This window comes from Malassezia pachydermatis (genome assembly GCF_001278385.1).
Source record: "Malassezia pachydermatis strain CBS 1879 chromosome Unknown scaffold4, whole genome shotgun sequence".
In the NCBI taxonomy this organism is placed as follows: domain Eukaryota; kingdom Fungi; phylum Basidiomycota; class Malasseziomycetes; order Malasseziales; family Malasseziaceae; genus Malassezia; species Malassezia pachydermatis.
In genome coordinates this window covers 627,508-642,528 of record NW_017253141.1, presented here as the reverse complement: position 1 = coordinate 642,528, position 15,021 = coordinate 627,508, and the positions used below count along the sequence as shown (strand labels likewise).

The window sequence follows — 15,021 nt, the reverse complement described above, 5'->3', positions numbered from 1 at the left end:
TGATTCCCCATTCCCCATCCATCTATTCCCTGTTTCTATAGCCTATGTAATTTGATCATGCTGGCTTCCCTTCCGCTATTTCCCCTCTAGGCCATGCAGGACTGGACGGGGCCGGCGAGTGTTCTGTAGGACGGAGCGAGGTGGGCTTTCGATACGTCTACAGCAGGCTTATCTAAGACTAGGGGTGTGCCTGTGTGCCCCTGACGCCAGGGCCACGCATGCCTTGGCCTGTCTGCTCTGGCTGAATGGCAAGGGATGTCGCGTGTGCAGCAGCTCATTGTTGAGGTGCTGAAATCGCGCGCTACGCGCCGCGATTCCAAGTCCTACCTGGACATGTTTGGCCGGAAACTTGAGCCTAGTAGTGCCAAAACTCCTTCGACTGCCACAGCCTCTGCAGGCACTGTGCACGATACCAAGGCGTCCTCCCCTCCCTCGCCTTTGCCCACTGAGGCATCTCTACCGCTTGGATCCACTGTGCACGGAAGCCTGCTAAGTGATGCTCCCAGCACGGCTGATCGCATATCTAGCGAAGTGCCATCGTTGGATGAGTCACACGCGGCGCTTGTCAAATTGCAAGGTCCCTTCACTGATCGTCAACTCCAATCCATTGCCGAAGGGTTGGCCTACTTGCAAACCTTGGGTCTCATATGTATCGTGGTTCTGGATCACCGGCAGTGGCCTCACTCGCCAAGGTTCTTGCCCAATGGCCAGCGTGTTGACGAGGACATGGAAGAGCTGCAGTCCTGGTCCTCCCGTTCCCAGCCACTATCTGAACGTCTTGGGCTAGCCGAGGCAGGACTTCGTGTGCGTATGGTCAAAGAGCTATGGCGTGTTTCGAACACACTTACAGCGGCTGGCACGGACCCTCGGCCACAAGCCCATGCCGTTATGCGTGTCGTGACCCAGGAAGATATTCAACCACCTCTCACTACAGGCAGTGAGCGTGCGCCTATAGTGCCTGATGATACCATCGCAAGCGTCTATACGTCCCTCGAAGAAGGACGTATTCCTATTATTATGCCGCTGGCGTTAAGTGATACACCGACATTGCAGGCCGTGTGCGTCGACGCGGACGATGTCATGGTCGCATTAGCTCGTGGTATGACGCATATGCCACGAGCTGAGGAGGGTATGATGGAGTTGGCGCCTCTACGTCTCCTGGTCATTACAAATGAAGGCGGTGTGCCCTCGCATGCGCGTGGCGGTGATCCGCATTTGATGATCAATTTAGCGTCGGAATACGACTCAATTCGTGCCTCGTACATATGGGATGATACACATCCCACGGCGCTGTCCAATTTAGCTATGGTACGCGATTGCCTATCGTACATGCCTGCTATCTCGTCGGGTGTGCTAGCAACGCATCGCTCGCCGCAAAGCTTGATTGCGAATCTCATTACCAACAAAGCTGCCTACTCGCCTAGCCTGCCGCCGCGTCTGCTCGCTGCCCGCCGCGAAATGCGGCATATGCCTACAGTCGTCCGAGCTGGCCTGCCATTGCGTGTCCTTACGGATCCTCGCGAGATTGATTGGGATCGTGTACAAGGTGTTCTGGAAAGCAGTTTTCGACGTACGCTTGACCGCGATGCCTACTTTGCTCGTCTACACGCGTGTCTCGACTTTCTTATTGTGACCGGCGACTATGATGGGTTGGCGATTGTCACGAAAGAGCATGCGCCTGCCGATACGCCCACGACACCGCCGATTGCGTACCTGGATAAGTTTGCCGTGCTGCCGAAGCTGCGTGGTAGTGGCGCTGTCGACTTTTTATGGGGGGCGCTACGTGATGAGGTACATGGTCTAGGGTTGCTTGATGCCCTCAATCATAATGGTGGGCGAGGCGGTGTTGGCCAAGGTCGCGACTTGGTATGGAAGAGCCGAGCTGAGAACGTGGTAAATCGTTGGTACTTTGAGCGCAGCAATGGGTTTATACGATTGCCTGGTGGGCCACCGGATTGGTTCCTTTTCTGGTGTGACGCGGAGGACCGGCTGAAGCGGCTGGCTGGCGAGCCTGTCGTCTCTAGTGATATGCGCCTCGATGAGGTATGGCAACAGGCCCCGTCGCAGTCCGATACGCCCCTGTTACCGATCATCACGCCGGAGGAGCAGGGGCGTTTGACACGCTGGGCATCGTGTCTGAAACAAATTCCTTCGGCCTGGCGCTAACTAGCAATTACGCACAATGCCTCGCCTTTTTTCTTCAGCGCGGTACTCCCACATAAGCTGTGCACCGATAAACAGCACACCTATGAGCTCGGCAATGCATACCCATCCCTTTCTTGTGCCGAGCAGCTGTGACCAGACATATTGTACACCATCCAATCCCACGACAAACCCAACCAGGTTGGCCGACATCATCATGAATACATTGGCCACCGTGCCCAAGGCACGCACATGCCGGAACCACGGCGTATGTTGGTACTTGGACGCTGGAACCAAGGTGCGACCTAGGACTTCGGGCACGATGAACAGCACAATGAGCCACGCCCACGCCAAAAGCGTGAACGATAAATCGTGCCAGAGCGCCACAAAAGTAAATACCACCAAAGACGCGAGAATCTGTCGTTGAGTGCCACCTAGTGGAATGTAGATGTACCGTACGACCCACAAATTGTAGCTGCGGTGCCATGCACGCCAAAACAGCAGCGCAGACGGGCTGTTGGTAATGGCGCGAATCATATTTTCAGGTGCATCGACGCCGTCCAACAGTGCCCAGCACCGGAAGACACGCCAGGGAACGACCAGCTTGAGCCACACAAACTCCAAGCTCCAAAACCCTAGGATCGCCAACTCCATCGGCGTATACCCCATCCATGTATGCGCCATTTTCATCGCGTTAACGTACATGTAATGCATCATGAACTCAATAGAGAGCAAGGCCACTGCACACCGCAACATATATATCGCCACCGACCGCCATGGCACTTGGAGTGGCTGCACCCGCTGTGATTGAAAGTCGTTGAACGTCATAATGGGACCAGCAATGAACAGCGGTGGGTACCAAAGGTACACCAACTGTGCTAGCATTGTATACTCTTGCACGGGGCGCGACTGCCGCACACGTTGCTGCGCTGGTGTCAATGCTGGGCGGTCAGGCGCATACCCGGCCTGTGCCCACACGGCGTCCAACGCAAAACTGACCATCCTCAGCATGGTGAAATTGTAGCTAATATGCCAGCGTCGAATTAAACCACTGTACTCATCGAGCCAGGCCAGTGATGGAGAGAGCATATGCCATGGGATGCCTTCCGTGTAGAAAGCTAGGAACAAAGCACCTCCATTCATGGCCCAAATCAGCGTAGTTATGACGCGTCGAGGGACCCATGGCGCTGCACGGACCAGTCCATAATTGATGCCCGCCAGGGCTAACATCTTGAGAACGTTCACACCATGCAATGCTGTCACAAACACGATCCCCGTAATAAAGAGAAAGGCTGTGCGTGCTGTCACATGCGGTATCCGCGTGACATGAGCGAGCCAGCGTACCATGCTAGAGAGCAGAGCATACACCACCATCAACACAAAGATCAGCACTGCATTGTCACGAAAGAGTCTGTACTGGTAGTCACTATTGTCCTGAAAGCAGTGTCAGCCCAACCTAGCACGTACACGTAACCGATGACCCATCCATCCGTTTACCAAATACCCTGCGTACCGGAAATATTCAGGGTGCGTGGAAGAGCTTAAGGATATAGGCACCCAAATCATATACGGAATCACAAAGGCAGCTGTTACGTAGTACACATAAAATTCCTTGCTTCGCCATAGTGGTGGCGTGGTAGAGTCAATGGATGTGGTCTGCGTCGATTCTGTCGCAAACGCATCCGGCGTAATTATGGTGATACCCCGAGGCTTGGAGGACACAGGTTGGTCATCCTCCAACTCCATGGTATGAAGCCGCTGACGCATTACTGCATCGTCGGCATCCTGCGCATCATTTCGATGCATCGGCAGCATACACTGTAGACCAAACGACACGCGCAACGCTGGCGAGCGCGACTACGCGCACCCACGTAGGTGTTGTGGAGAGTGGAGGTGTGTGACGACTGAAGACCGCGCCTGTGCCTCGTCCGTGTGCCTTTCTGCCTGTTGACCGAGAGCGAATCCTACCATGGCCGTATGTAGCAGTTTGGGAGCGCTGCTGACCATTCAGATCCAGTGGGTTCTTCTCATCTCCCGCCAGGGCAAAGTTCGTTTGTCCAAATGGTACGGCACAATGAGCCAGAAAAGCAAGGCCAAGATCGTGAAGGATGTGACGCAATTGATCCTAGCTCGTCGAGTACGTCTCTATCTCCTCATTAACCACAGTCACGCATGTGCAACTTTATCGAATACAAGGGTGGGTATCCTACTAACTCACAATAGAAAACAAAATTGTGTATCGACGGTATGCCTCGTTGTTTTTTGTCGCTGGCATCGCACCGGATGACAACGAATTGGTCACACTCGAGATTATTCACCGCTTTGTCGAAGTTCTCGATCGATACTTTGGCAATGTATGCGAACTTGATCTGTATGTCTACATCTACCTAACACCTAGCATCTTTAACTTCCAAAAGGCATACCAGGTACTGGATGAGCTGATTATTGCTGGCGAGCTCCAGGAATCCAGCAAGAAATCTGTTTTGCGTGTCGTTGTCCAGGGCGATGCCGTCGAAGAAGCTGAGAATGGCGAAGATGTACGTATGCCCACCCACTTACACAGAACTTGGCACGCATTGGAAGTCGCTCTAGCTAGATCTGTCTAAGCCTATCTAGCATTGCATACCCTCCATCCATACACCTAGGCTTAGTTCACAGGCTTGACCATGCCTTTGGATAACTTGTAGTACACAACCGTTGAATCATTGGACATCATAGCCAGGAGAATGTGGTTGGAAGCCACACCTTCTGGGATCTTGGCAAAGAGGGCCGAGAAACTAAAACATAGGGTCAGTGCTTTGACCTGCATATACGTACGTCGCCGTCGTAAATGACTGCTCAATCAGCATGGGGACGACCACCTGCTTTTCCTCGTTGTTAGTGTAGGAGTACATACTTTGGACGAGGGCGCTAGGCCAATTAAAACTGCCCATCCCTGTTCACCAAAGGTCGACGTTGGCAATGTGGCTGTCGACGACGAATCGTTTGGCAAATCGACGACGTCCAGCGATTGCCATCGCGCAGCATATTTCAAATCCACATAGGTCTGGAATAGCGCAGCTTCCTGCGCGGGGTATTTCGCGCCAAGCGGCGCAACAGCAGCATAGGCTACGTGTGTTGCTGCTTGGAGCGGCGCACCTACCCTTGGCGTTGCGCTGTCGTCCATGGCAGGCGAAGCGAAAAAGTGGCCCGATCGCCGGCCGAGTTGACATGGTGCTGCTGCCATGTAGGCCGCTATCGCCATTTGCGAGCCTGGTTCCATGGCCAATGTGCATGATATTGAGCGTATTTCTATACTACATATCTATGGGGATGTGCGAAGAATCTAAGTACATACACGCAGAAACATCTGGCGCCATTACCCTGCAAAACCCACAGAGCCTTGTTCCAACGGGCCGTGCGTAGGCATGAGGTGGCCATGTTCAAACGTATCCATTGTTCTCACAATCAATGCTGCATCTTCCAAAAACGCATTGAGGGCCAGACGTAAGTGACGCAGTGTCGTAGCCTTCATTGTCCTGCATGTGAGTCGATAGTCGGTTATTCGTACATATGAAGTGTGGCCCCGTGGTCAGCCTCTTCCACAGTGAATGATTTGTGCACATCATAGGGACGAAGTTCTTTATCCACCGTGATCACTTGCTGAATTGTTGTGGCTGTGGCAAGTGTGGGGCAAGGTATCGAGAGCGTTCTATTGTCAGCCAAAAAAAAAGACGTACACGCAGTGTCGTAGCTCTTCCATCTCTAATTCCAAGTTCGGTAGGAATATACGTCTGCGAAAAGCGTTCACAGCTCTAAGGAGACCGTACTGGTTGTCTTATCCTGTCTTAGTCAAGCTTCTTGGCTCACTGCGTCGATGCCCGATGAAAGGCGATCTATCAGTCCCCCGATTCACGCCAGCGGCCACACGTAGTGCACGCATGCACGCGTCGCGTGGCCACGCGTGTGTCACTTGCTCATCCAAAATCTTGGTTGCTGGCTGTCGTATTTTTTCTTGTGCGGCTACCGGTCATGGCTTCGCCAAGTGACGAGGAACCCCGGTCTGCGTTGCGCATGCTGAAGCGGTCATGGAGCACATCCGAGCGCCGAAGTCAAAGCCCTGAAAAGCCCTTGGCCCCAACAACGCCCAGTACGCCTATGCGTGAAGTGGATGGCAACATTCAGGCTGGCGTCACACATACCATCAAGCAACGAAAGTTTGATGAGAGTTGGACACCTTTTCTTACCAATAGAGTACCACAAGGAGCCTCTGTAAAAGGTACACTGGCTGTAAAGCCCTCCAGCAAAGCGCTTTCGTCGGCCACTCTCGACTCCCTTGTGCGACCGTTGGCACGAACATCTCGCTCGCCCTCCCCGGTGAAGGAATCCGTTTATGTGCCTGAGGAAAACAGGATGAAAGCGAAGGTGTTCTTATCACCAGAGCAACAGCGGGTGCTGGAAGCTGTGGTCCAGCAGGGCCAGAGTGTCTTTTTCACAGGGTCGGCTGGGGCTGGCAAGTCACACCTTCTTCGCCAAATCATCCGTGATTTGCGCGAGAAATACCGCCTAAAATCCGATGCTGTGGCTGTGACAGCCTCGACAGGTATTGCGGCGTGCAATATTGGTGGTATTACGCTGCACAGTTTTGGCGGTGTGGGTCTCGCTAAAGAGACACCGGAGCGCTTGTTGACTGTGATTCGCCGCAACCGCAAGGCCACGACGAGGTGGATGCGTACACAAGTACTGATTATTGATGAAAGTATGTATTTGGATCTCTAACGGCAGTCTCTATGATTGATCCTAAACTGTTTGATAAGCTGGAGCAAATTGCGCGGATGCTGCGCAAGTCGACCAAGCCATTTGGTGGCATTCAAATCGTTGCGACCGGCGATTTTTTCCAGCTGCCGCCCGTGTCGCCCGGTGGTGATGTGCAATTTGTCTTCGAATCGGCCAAGTGGCATGAGGTTATCCAGAAGATGTACAATTTGACGCAAGTGTTCCGTCAGAAAGACCAGACCTTTGTGCGCATGCTGAACGAGATGCGTATGGGCAAGCTGTCGGCGGATACTGTGCAAGCGTTTGCCAAACTAGAGCGCGTCCCTGAGCTACCTGAAGGCATTACACCCACCGAACTGTACCCATTACGTCGTGATGTGGAAAAGGCAAACCGTGATCGCTTAGATGCACTCCCCTCCGAGTTGCGTGTGTATACCAGTCTGGATGGCGGTACACTTCCACCAGACCAGCGTGAGCGTGTGCTGGAAAACTTTATGGCGCCACGCTATGTCCATCTCAAAAAAGGAGCGCAAGTGATGCTCATCAAAAACCTTTTCAAAGATCTAGCGAATGGATCGGTGGGTACCGTGATTGATTTCATGGACGAGAGTACCTATCTTGATACATACGGCGAAGATAGCCTTCGCATTGATGTGCCGGAAGATCTGCTGTCGAACGCGGAGCGAGCCCCCGGCGCAACTCGTTCGACGCATGCGGGCAATGACAAGGATGCTCGTCCTGCTGCGCGATGGCCTCTGGTTCGTTTCCACCTGCCCAATGGTCTTGTTCGCGATCAGCTTGTGCGACCTGAGACGTGGAAAAACGAAGAGCCCAATGGTGATGTTGTGGCTTCCCGCACACAAATCCCTATCATGCTGGCGTGGGCAATGTCCATCCACAAATCGCAGGGTCAAACGTTGCCATGGTGCCGTATCGATCTACGCCGCGTCTTTGAAAAAGGCCAAGCCTATGTGGCGCTGTCGCGTGCGACCTCGCTGGATTCGCTCCAAGTGATAGGTTTCCAGCCATCCAAGGTCATGGCTCATCCCAAAGTCATTCGTTGGAACCAAAATCAATTTGGAAGCACGTCTTTAACTACATAGTCCACTAGAAATGCAGATCCTCTTCATGATAGTTCTCCTGAATGAGGCGGTACACATACGATGGCGGATGCTCGCCAACATTCGTGATAATCACATCAATGTCATTCGGAGCGACAATATCCCAGAGCGGATTCTCAATGTCCGCTTCGCCAGCCAGGATGGATGAGGAAGCATAGTTCACCACTTGCGATGCCGGACCTTGGTTGCCCGTCGTCAACCGCTCCGGGCTGACCCATGACCAATCAGGAGAGATTTTGTACACACCCGCCAGCGCTACCACAGGGGTCGAGTGCTCGCGTGCAGCCATTGCGATGGATTTGGCACCGATGGAAGCCAGCATACCGCCATTCGCCAAGACACACCGTGCGCCCAGAATCACCTTGGAAATACGTGGCATGAGAGCATACACGTTCGAGTCCGGCACCAGCAGCACCGAGAGGCCGGCGCCTGACAAGGCACGCGCCATCTTGTGGCCCGCAAACGAGGGTGCAGATTCAGGCACCACCGCAATAAATTTCCGGTGCTTGGCTGCTGCTCGCAAGAAGCTAAGCACTGTCGAGGAGTGGCCAAGCGTGAGAATGACTTCGCCCGAGTGAATGTGGTCGCGAGCATCTTTTGCAATGCTGGTATCAACAGACTCCAATTCATCGATAAGCTCCTGGATCGCTTGAATCAATAGCGGTTTAAGTTGGTATGTGTGGCTAGGTGTGGAATCATTGGAGCTTTTCTCGTCTTCGTCCGATAGCGTATCTCCGTCTTCCGAGTGCAGGGAGTCATGCAGGGGCGACTGTGCCGACAGTGTTGATGGCGTACTGGTGGGTGACATGTCCATCGGTGTCGTGCGCATGGTTTGGGCACCCGATGGCGCCACCAAGTCGGAAATGGAGAAAGAGCGACTAGGCGTCGGAGGCACAGATGAGTCGGTATTGAGTAGCATGGACGTAGCGGGCGAGCTAGGCGTGGACATTGACAAAGCCGCTAGCGACTGTGCCACAGATGGGTGCGGTTGCGGACGCCCACCTGTCGGCAAACTTTCGCCCAAGTTCGTAAGGGCTTTCGCCTCTTCACGGAGAAGGAACAAGATGCGACGCGTCATATTTCCAATCACAGGTTCGGAAGGCAGTGCATTTTGCAGACGACGACCCACCGTACGAATCAGCATCACTAGATCCTCTAGACGCCAACACTTCGCTGCACTTACCACAGAGCGCAGAGCCTTGGCCGTCGCCTCTGCCACAGCCGCCGTGCCTGTAATTTGATGCCGCCGGAGCCGCATTTCAAGATCTTTGACGACCATCTGTGAGGAGCGATCGCGTACCACTGTTTCAATATGATTGCAGGCTGGCATAGCCGCCGTTTGGGTACTCGACAGGGGCGACAATCCTACCATGAACGTCGTGGTCCCAGCTCGCTGTCGTTCCAGAGGCTGGTGTGCATGGCTCTCTGCCTTCCACTCTACATCACGTGATCTACAAGGGACCAGTCTTGGGGGGGCCAGGCGGCGGCGGCGGCGCACGGCGACGTGCTGTCGGGGTTGTGGTCCGTGCAGGGGTGTCGTCGTCTTCCGGCACTCCAGGCGAAGAGGTTCGTGAGGCACGATACCGTGTATACCAATGTGATAGGCGATGCGGCTCGGGTGGATCGGTTGGTGTTGAGGCGCCAAAGTGCTTGCGGAAGTAGTATCGTAAGGGTCGGCTTTGATTTGCTGGTGTTACAGTGACTTGAGGAAGCGGCGTCGTAGCTTGTACAGGTGAACTTTCAAGTGAGTGAGCACGTTCGCGAGGAATATCAGGGGCAGGCCGTCGACGTGCGGGCGTGGCAGCTCTAGGAGAGCTTGTCGGTGAAGAATGAGCACTGCTCTGCTGTGTAAGATCTGGCATGGAGGCAGAGGCTGCACGCGATACGGCATCGTTCGGACGTAGAGAGCGTCGTGGTAGAGGAGGCGGTGGAGGTCGTCGACGTCCTTCTGTGCTGCGTATGGATTCGCTGCTGCTTCGGCGGGAGAAGGACTCGAGCGATACAAGATCCAAGGCCTCACTTAGGCCATCATTCACAGCGTCTGAATGAAGGTTGGGGTCCTGTTCAGGCCATAAAACGGCCTCCATTTGGTCCTGGTACATATGATTTAGGCATACCAGTGAGGCAGTGGCGGATTGCACTGAGCTCAGAACCAATACCTGCCGAATGGTCTCGTCACATGGCTCTGCCACGTAATGTGCTTCGCCATCTACACGCTCCTTCGTCAGCGGTGCATCTTGCACAGCATCTCCTTGGATGGTTTCCACCACAGTATGTCCATGGGAGAACCCTACAAGCCACTCACAGCTCAAACAGTGCTCAGCGAGTGTCATGGTCAATTGGCTCACGTCATGGTACTGTGCACTTTTCACGATCATTTGCAGCAACATGCGAACCTGATCGCGTTTATAGGCTTCTGTGCACAGTTGGGTCTGTGTCAAAAGTTCGTGAAAGACACATAGATACGATTGCCGAAGCAGTTCCCACGACTCGGGCAGGTCACTTACCTGCCGGATAAAAATGTCGACCAACACGCGAAGGTCGTTGGTATAAAAGTAGGACGCCGTCTCAGGGAGCGCAAAGAATGATGCTAGCAGTTTGAGAATAAGGAAATGTAGCCGACCGCCTTCCAAGGTGGTGCTGGGGGTACGATTTAGCAGATACACCAAGTTTTCGCCAAACACTTTACTGGATTGCATGCATTGATGCATGGCGCTTCGAGTCGATGGCAGCGCCGGATGTAGCAGGCTTTGCTCATACAACGCAAGAAGCACATGCATAATGCGAGTGATGTACGTTTCCGTCCATTCACTGTCGGTCTGTTCCATCACGGCAAACAAATGTTCGACAAAGTGCGAGGAAATGGCCCGCAGCTCCGTCATGGGGAGATGCGCAATCCCCAAGATATTGTACATAATCGACAGCGCATGGCACTCTACAGCGAGCCATATATGGTGATCTGTGGTGACTGTAAGCAGCGATGCCGTGCTTACAAGCCCCGGGGTCTCCGGCACAGGCAGGGCTGGCGCATAGGCGGTGCGTGCATCGTCCGCCAGCGTGGCAGTGGCCTGTGCTGCGTAGTACCCGGCCCACACATTGTGCACCAGCTTGTGAAAAAGACCGGGAAGACGCCATGTGTGGTGATCCCACACGAACCAGCGGTACACTTGTAGCTGGCGCTGACCCAAGGCGCGAAGTAGCGCGTACGACATGAGCAGTGCAGGAGGCGATGCTTGTGGAATGCGCATGCAAAGAACATTCAGAATGCTGGCTGTCATGGCATCAGGCTCCTGCTTTGGGTGCAATGGTGGGATTGGTTGTGTGACTGGGCGCGTGAAGAGGGCGTCTATTACTTGGACAGCGAAACGAAGCTGGGCGACTTCGTCGGGTATATGCGCTTCTACTGGGTCAGATACGAGTGCACATACCGATCCAAGATGCATCAAACGATCGGAAAAGTTGGTCCATGTACGCCGCTACATCCTCAGCGCGATGCGGCGCCGCCTCGATGAGGCGCTGCGTCGGTGAGGACGTCGGCATGCGGGGAGAGGCAAGAAAGAAGAGGTGGAGGCATTCACACGCTCCTCCTAGGCTTGTAGCATGTCACACCCCATTACAGCTGTGGATGCTGCGACGCTTGCGGCGCATTTGCCGGTCCAGCGGGAAGCGATCTTGCGTGTATTGGCACATGCTATACCGCCTGCTGCTACGGACGAGCCCTATGTCGGGCAGGAGTGTGTGGGCCTGACAGATGCTTGGCGTGCGCTGTATACGCTGGTCCGCAGTACCCTGCATCAGGGCGAAGGAAATAGCTGCCTCGTGATGGGCGAGCCAGGTTGTGGCAAGTCGTTGGTACGTGATAGTAGGCTTACACCAGGTAGTGGAGTCTGTGCTTCGGCATGCGGAGCAGCAAGGCACATCGCAGCATCCTGCGCCATGGATCGTGAGACTGTCGGCTCTTTTGCATCCCACAGACAGGCAGTGCCTGGCCGATATGGCCAAACAGCTCATGGCACAAGGCGCCATTGGACGTAGCGATGTGGACCATACCATTGCGCATGTGCTTGGTCCCGAGGCGGAGACCATTGAGACCGCGGAGGAGGCGGTCAAACCTGACTGGGACTTGACGACGGCGCCGGAGGACGACGTGTCGGACGAGGAAGAGGAGGAAACACAAACCCTTCCATCTGCTGTGCCAGACAGTGTTGCTGCAGCGATTCTAGCCTCCATGTCTACGACACTAGCCCATATTCTGACCTTACTGACTCGCACCTCGTCCACGTCCTCGCACCGGCCGCTCGTGATTGTCATCGATCAGTTTGAGCAGTTTGCTCATCGCCCACGCCAGGCATTGCTATACTGCTTGCTGGATGCTGTACAGGCCAGTAGCTATGCACCAGGTATGATCGTCATTGGCGTCACAACTCGTGTGGATGCGCCCGAATTTCTCGAAAAACGTGTAAAGAGTCGTTTCTCACACCGCATTGTGCATGTAAGTCCACCGTCGCTGGATCAATACATGATCCTCGCACGTACCGCCCTATTAGCAGGCACTACACCCGATCCGTCCTCCTCGTTTGCCACGGCCTGGTACGAAGAGGTGGATCAGCTCTTGCAAGATGAGGTCTTTCGCCTGTGCTTGCAAGGCCTGCATGAACTAAGTGGGGATGTGCGTTTGCTGTATCAATCCCTTGTTGTGCCGATTGCTGCCCTAACGCCCAGCTCACCATGTTTGGAGGCTACAGCATTTCAACATGCTATGGCCTCACAACGAATGGATACTTTGCATACGTTCCTGTTATGTACGTTCATGGCCTACTTACTCTCTAGCGCTGCCTGTCCCTGACATGACCCTACTCATTGCTGCTCGGCATCTCCAGCTGCGTGAGCGTGAGCCATTTACCTTTGAAATGTGTTTCTACCACATCTCGCAATTTGTCCAGCGAGCTCAACGCGATATGGGCCAAAGTGCCACACGTGCTCCCTTGGCCATTGCAGGGCTGGCCCGGTTGGCTGAACGTGCTACCATGTGGCAAGCGTATTGCCGACTGCTGGAATGGGAACTGTTCCTTCCCGAGCCGGCACGACAATCCCTCGCTTTGCCCTCGGGCATTGCGAATCGCACAGGTCCAGCAACCTCGCCGTATGGTATTTTGCCCAGCACGTCTGTAATGCCGGCCTTCCTCCCTGTACGTTCTCAGATTTCGGCCAAGGCCATCCTGGATAGCGTCCAGCATCCAGACCGTGCGATTCCTCTAAGCTCTACGATCGTAAAATGGGCCGAATCCACCGGCGTGTGATGTGCCACGTAGCATGCCGGCCCTGGTGCAGCACAAGGACCCAACACGCTGTGTGTGAAAACTGCTTTGGGGCGCCTGATAGACCTGCATCATCACGCCTGAGATGAGAGGCTCTGAGGCGCCCTGTCACTGACGTGTATAGATGAATCATATACCCCTTAAAATTCCAGATCCTGTGGTCGAGCTACCGACGATGACTTGGCCACGGCCAGGCCACGTTGCCGTAAATCCTTCAAACCAGTGAAGAGGCGAGGTAGATTCGCTGGACTGGCGGTAGGCTGGGATGCTGTTTCAGGTACAGTGGATATCGTGGGCGTTGATGGTTCGGACGGCGGCGCAGGCGCAGGCGCAGGCGCAGGCGATGGGTCGGACGGCGCTTCTGACCGGCCCAGGGGCTCCTTCGGCTTCGTCCGTCGCTCACTCACACCGCCTTCAATGTCCAAATGCAGCGTCTCGATGGCCAAGCGCTTTCGTTTGACCTTGAAGGCCAAGTTGTTCTCACCACCACCTGCGCCGCCTTCGTTGGCCGAGCCTGAGGCTGTGGTTCCGGCACCCATGCCACGCAAAATGGAGACACGCAGCGATGGGTTGGTAAGTGTGCCAATCGCAGGAGTACGGTACACACGCAGGGCGCCTGTGAAATCGGGGAAAATCTCGCTCAGCCCTGGTGTGGCGGAAAAAGACGAAAGACCAATACACCCATCGGTCAAATGCAGCAGACGTTGCGCTACATTCATCCCTGATGGTACAGTGTCTGTGGCATGGTATACAAAGGGAGAAAGCGACAAGCCTACGAGGCACGGAATCGCATCGTTGGTACTCTCTGCCGGCATCGCCAACGAACGCGCCAGCGCACGAAGTCGGAGAAGGAAACGAACCAAGTCATAACTCGAGCCCTGTTCCATCCACGCAGGCGAGCCAAACCCACGGAGTACAATACGCAATACAGGTGCGTACGAGCGAGATGCGGCTTGGGCCTTGCACTGCTCGACCGCTGTCTGTATGGCGTCCCATGCCACTGTGAGAGCATCATCCATATCCAACGAGGCGACATGCAGCAAATGAGCATCTTTGGCGGCACGAATGATGGAATAGGGTATACGTTTGGACAAATCAAACACAGTATTCATAGCTGCTGGGAGAGATGGCTTGGTGGACGTTCGTGTGTGGTCGTATCGCCATGCAATCTTCATACGTTGCAAATCATCGGCTGTCTGTGTCACGCTAGTATCAGACTCATCGACAGTCGTCGGATCTTCAGCTTGGCCCATCAGATTCGAAACAAATGCGTCGGCAGCTTCTCCAATCACCACCGTGGTATGGTGCGAGGTGATCCCTTGCGCAGTAGCGTAGCCTAGAAATAGATCCGTATAGGCATCAGCTGCAGAAACGCTTTCGTCTTGGTATAGGGCACGACCATCCCCTCCTAGCACAGGCGCACCTAGCTGTGCCATCGACCCGTTAGCCATGCCTGTACAAGGCACAAACGCCAACACTGATCCAGAAAGGATGCCACCACCGCACAAAATATCATCGAGCGAGGGAATACCTGTGGACAACAATGGCACAGGCGTATGGTATGGTGCGGGCCGCACACCCTCCGCTACCGCCGCCGAGGGACTGCCACTCCCACGTCGCTTAAACGCCGACATGCCAATGTCGCGAGGTCCGTTCATGCAGCCACACTACCTTAAAAAACCGTG

General features: G+C 54.5%; 10 protein-coding genes across 10 annotated transcripts; 4 read left to right on the top strand and 6 right to left on the bottom strand.

Annotated features, from left to right (window-relative positions):
- Window positions 1–255: 255 nt before the first annotated feature.
- On the top strand, window positions 256–2,166 carry Malapachy_4087 (arg2-acetylglutamate synthase; the record flags this gene model as incomplete). Its single annotated transcript, XM_018138542.1, has 1 exon — window positions 256–2,166. The coding sequence occupies one exon, from the start codon at window positions 256–258 to the stop codon at window positions 2,164–2,166; it is 1,911 nt and encodes a 636-aa protein (XP_017991890.1).
- Window positions 2,167–3,888, bottom strand: Malapachy_4068 (glycerol transporter; the record flags this gene model as incomplete). Its single annotated transcript, XM_018138523.1, has 2 exons — window positions 2,167–3,553; window positions 3,656–3,888. The coding sequence occupies 2 exons, from the start codon at window positions 3,886–3,888 to the stop codon at window positions 2,167–2,169; spliced, it is 1,620 nt and encodes a 539-aa protein (XP_017991737.1).
- A 223-nt stretch (window positions 3,889–4,111) lies between these two features.
- Malapachy_4094 (adaptor protein complex sigma subunit) lies at window positions 4,112–4,738 on the top strand (the record flags this gene model as incomplete). Its single annotated transcript, XM_018138549.1, has 5 exons — window positions 4,112–4,117; window positions 4,154–4,279; window positions 4,309–4,339; window positions 4,366–4,679; window positions 4,706–4,738. The coding sequence occupies 5 exons, from the start codon at window positions 4,112–4,114 to the stop codon at window positions 4,736–4,738; spliced, it is 510 nt and encodes a 169-aa protein (XP_017991646.1).
- A 51-nt stretch (window positions 4,739–4,789) lies between these two features.
- Malapachy_4114 (trna-splicing endonuclease subunit sen15) lies at window positions 4,790–5,308 on the bottom strand (the record flags this gene model as incomplete). Its single annotated transcript, XM_018138569.1, has 3 exons — window positions 4,790–4,919; window positions 4,960–5,012; window positions 5,039–5,308. 3 exons carry the CDS (start codon window positions 5,306–5,308, stop codon window positions 4,790–4,792), a joined length of 453 nt encoding a protein of 150 aa, XP_017991577.1.
- Window positions 5,309–5,500: 192 nt separating this feature from the next.
- On the bottom strand, window positions 5,501–5,884 carry Malapachy_4116 (hypothetical protein; the record flags this gene model as incomplete). Its single annotated transcript, XM_018138571.1, has 3 exons — window positions 5,501–5,660; window positions 5,693–5,833; window positions 5,862–5,884. 3 exons carry the CDS (start codon window positions 5,882–5,884, stop codon window positions 5,501–5,503), a joined length of 324 nt encoding a protein of 107 aa, XP_017991575.1.
- Window positions 5,885–6,153: 269 nt separating this feature from the next.
- Malapachy_4091 (mitochondrial dna helicase) lies at window positions 6,154–8,000 on the top strand (the record flags this gene model as incomplete). The annotated part of the gene is made up of 3 exons (XM_018138546.1): window positions 6,154–6,880; window positions 6,907–7,697; window positions 7,923–8,000. 3 exons carry the CDS (start codon window positions 6,154–6,156, stop codon window positions 7,998–8,000), a joined length of 1,596 nt encoding a protein of 531 aa, XP_017991717.1.
- A 4-nt stretch (window positions 8,001–8,004) lies between these two features.
- On the bottom strand, window positions 8,005–9,348 carry Malapachy_4076 (nagb rpia transferase-like protein; the record flags this gene model as incomplete). Its single annotated transcript, XM_018138531.1, has 1 exon — window positions 8,005–9,348. One exon carries the CDS (start codon window positions 9,346–9,348, stop codon window positions 8,005–8,007), a length of 1,344 nt encoding a protein of 447 aa, XP_017991886.1.
- A 121-nt stretch (window positions 9,349–9,469) lies between these two features.
- Window positions 9,470–11,558, bottom strand: Malapachy_4097 (coeffector of mdia rho gtpase; the record flags this gene model as incomplete). The annotated part of the gene is made up of 2 exons (XM_018138552.1): window positions 9,470–11,421; window positions 11,447–11,558. 2 exons carry the CDS (start codon window positions 11,556–11,558, stop codon window positions 9,470–9,472), a joined length of 2,064 nt encoding a protein of 687 aa, XP_017991645.1.
- Window positions 11,559–11,618: 60 nt separating this feature from the next.
- Window positions 11,619–13,318, top strand: Malapachy_4119 (origin recognition complex subunit 4; the record flags this gene model as incomplete). Its single annotated transcript, XM_018138574.1, has 3 exons — window positions 11,619–11,870; window positions 11,896–12,820; window positions 12,849–13,318. The coding sequence occupies 3 exons, from the start codon at window positions 11,619–11,621 to the stop codon at window positions 13,316–13,318; spliced, it is 1,647 nt and encodes a 548-aa protein (XP_017991572.1).
- A 158-nt stretch (window positions 13,319–13,476) lies between these two features.
- Window positions 13,477–14,994, bottom strand: Malapachy_4100 (paxneb-domain-containing protein; the record flags this gene model as incomplete). Its single annotated transcript, XM_018138555.1, has 1 exon — window positions 13,477–14,994. One exon carries the CDS (start codon window positions 14,992–14,994, stop codon window positions 13,477–13,479), a length of 1,518 nt encoding a protein of 505 aa, XP_017992066.1.
- Between the last annotated feature and the right edge of the window lie 27 nt (window positions 14,995–15,021).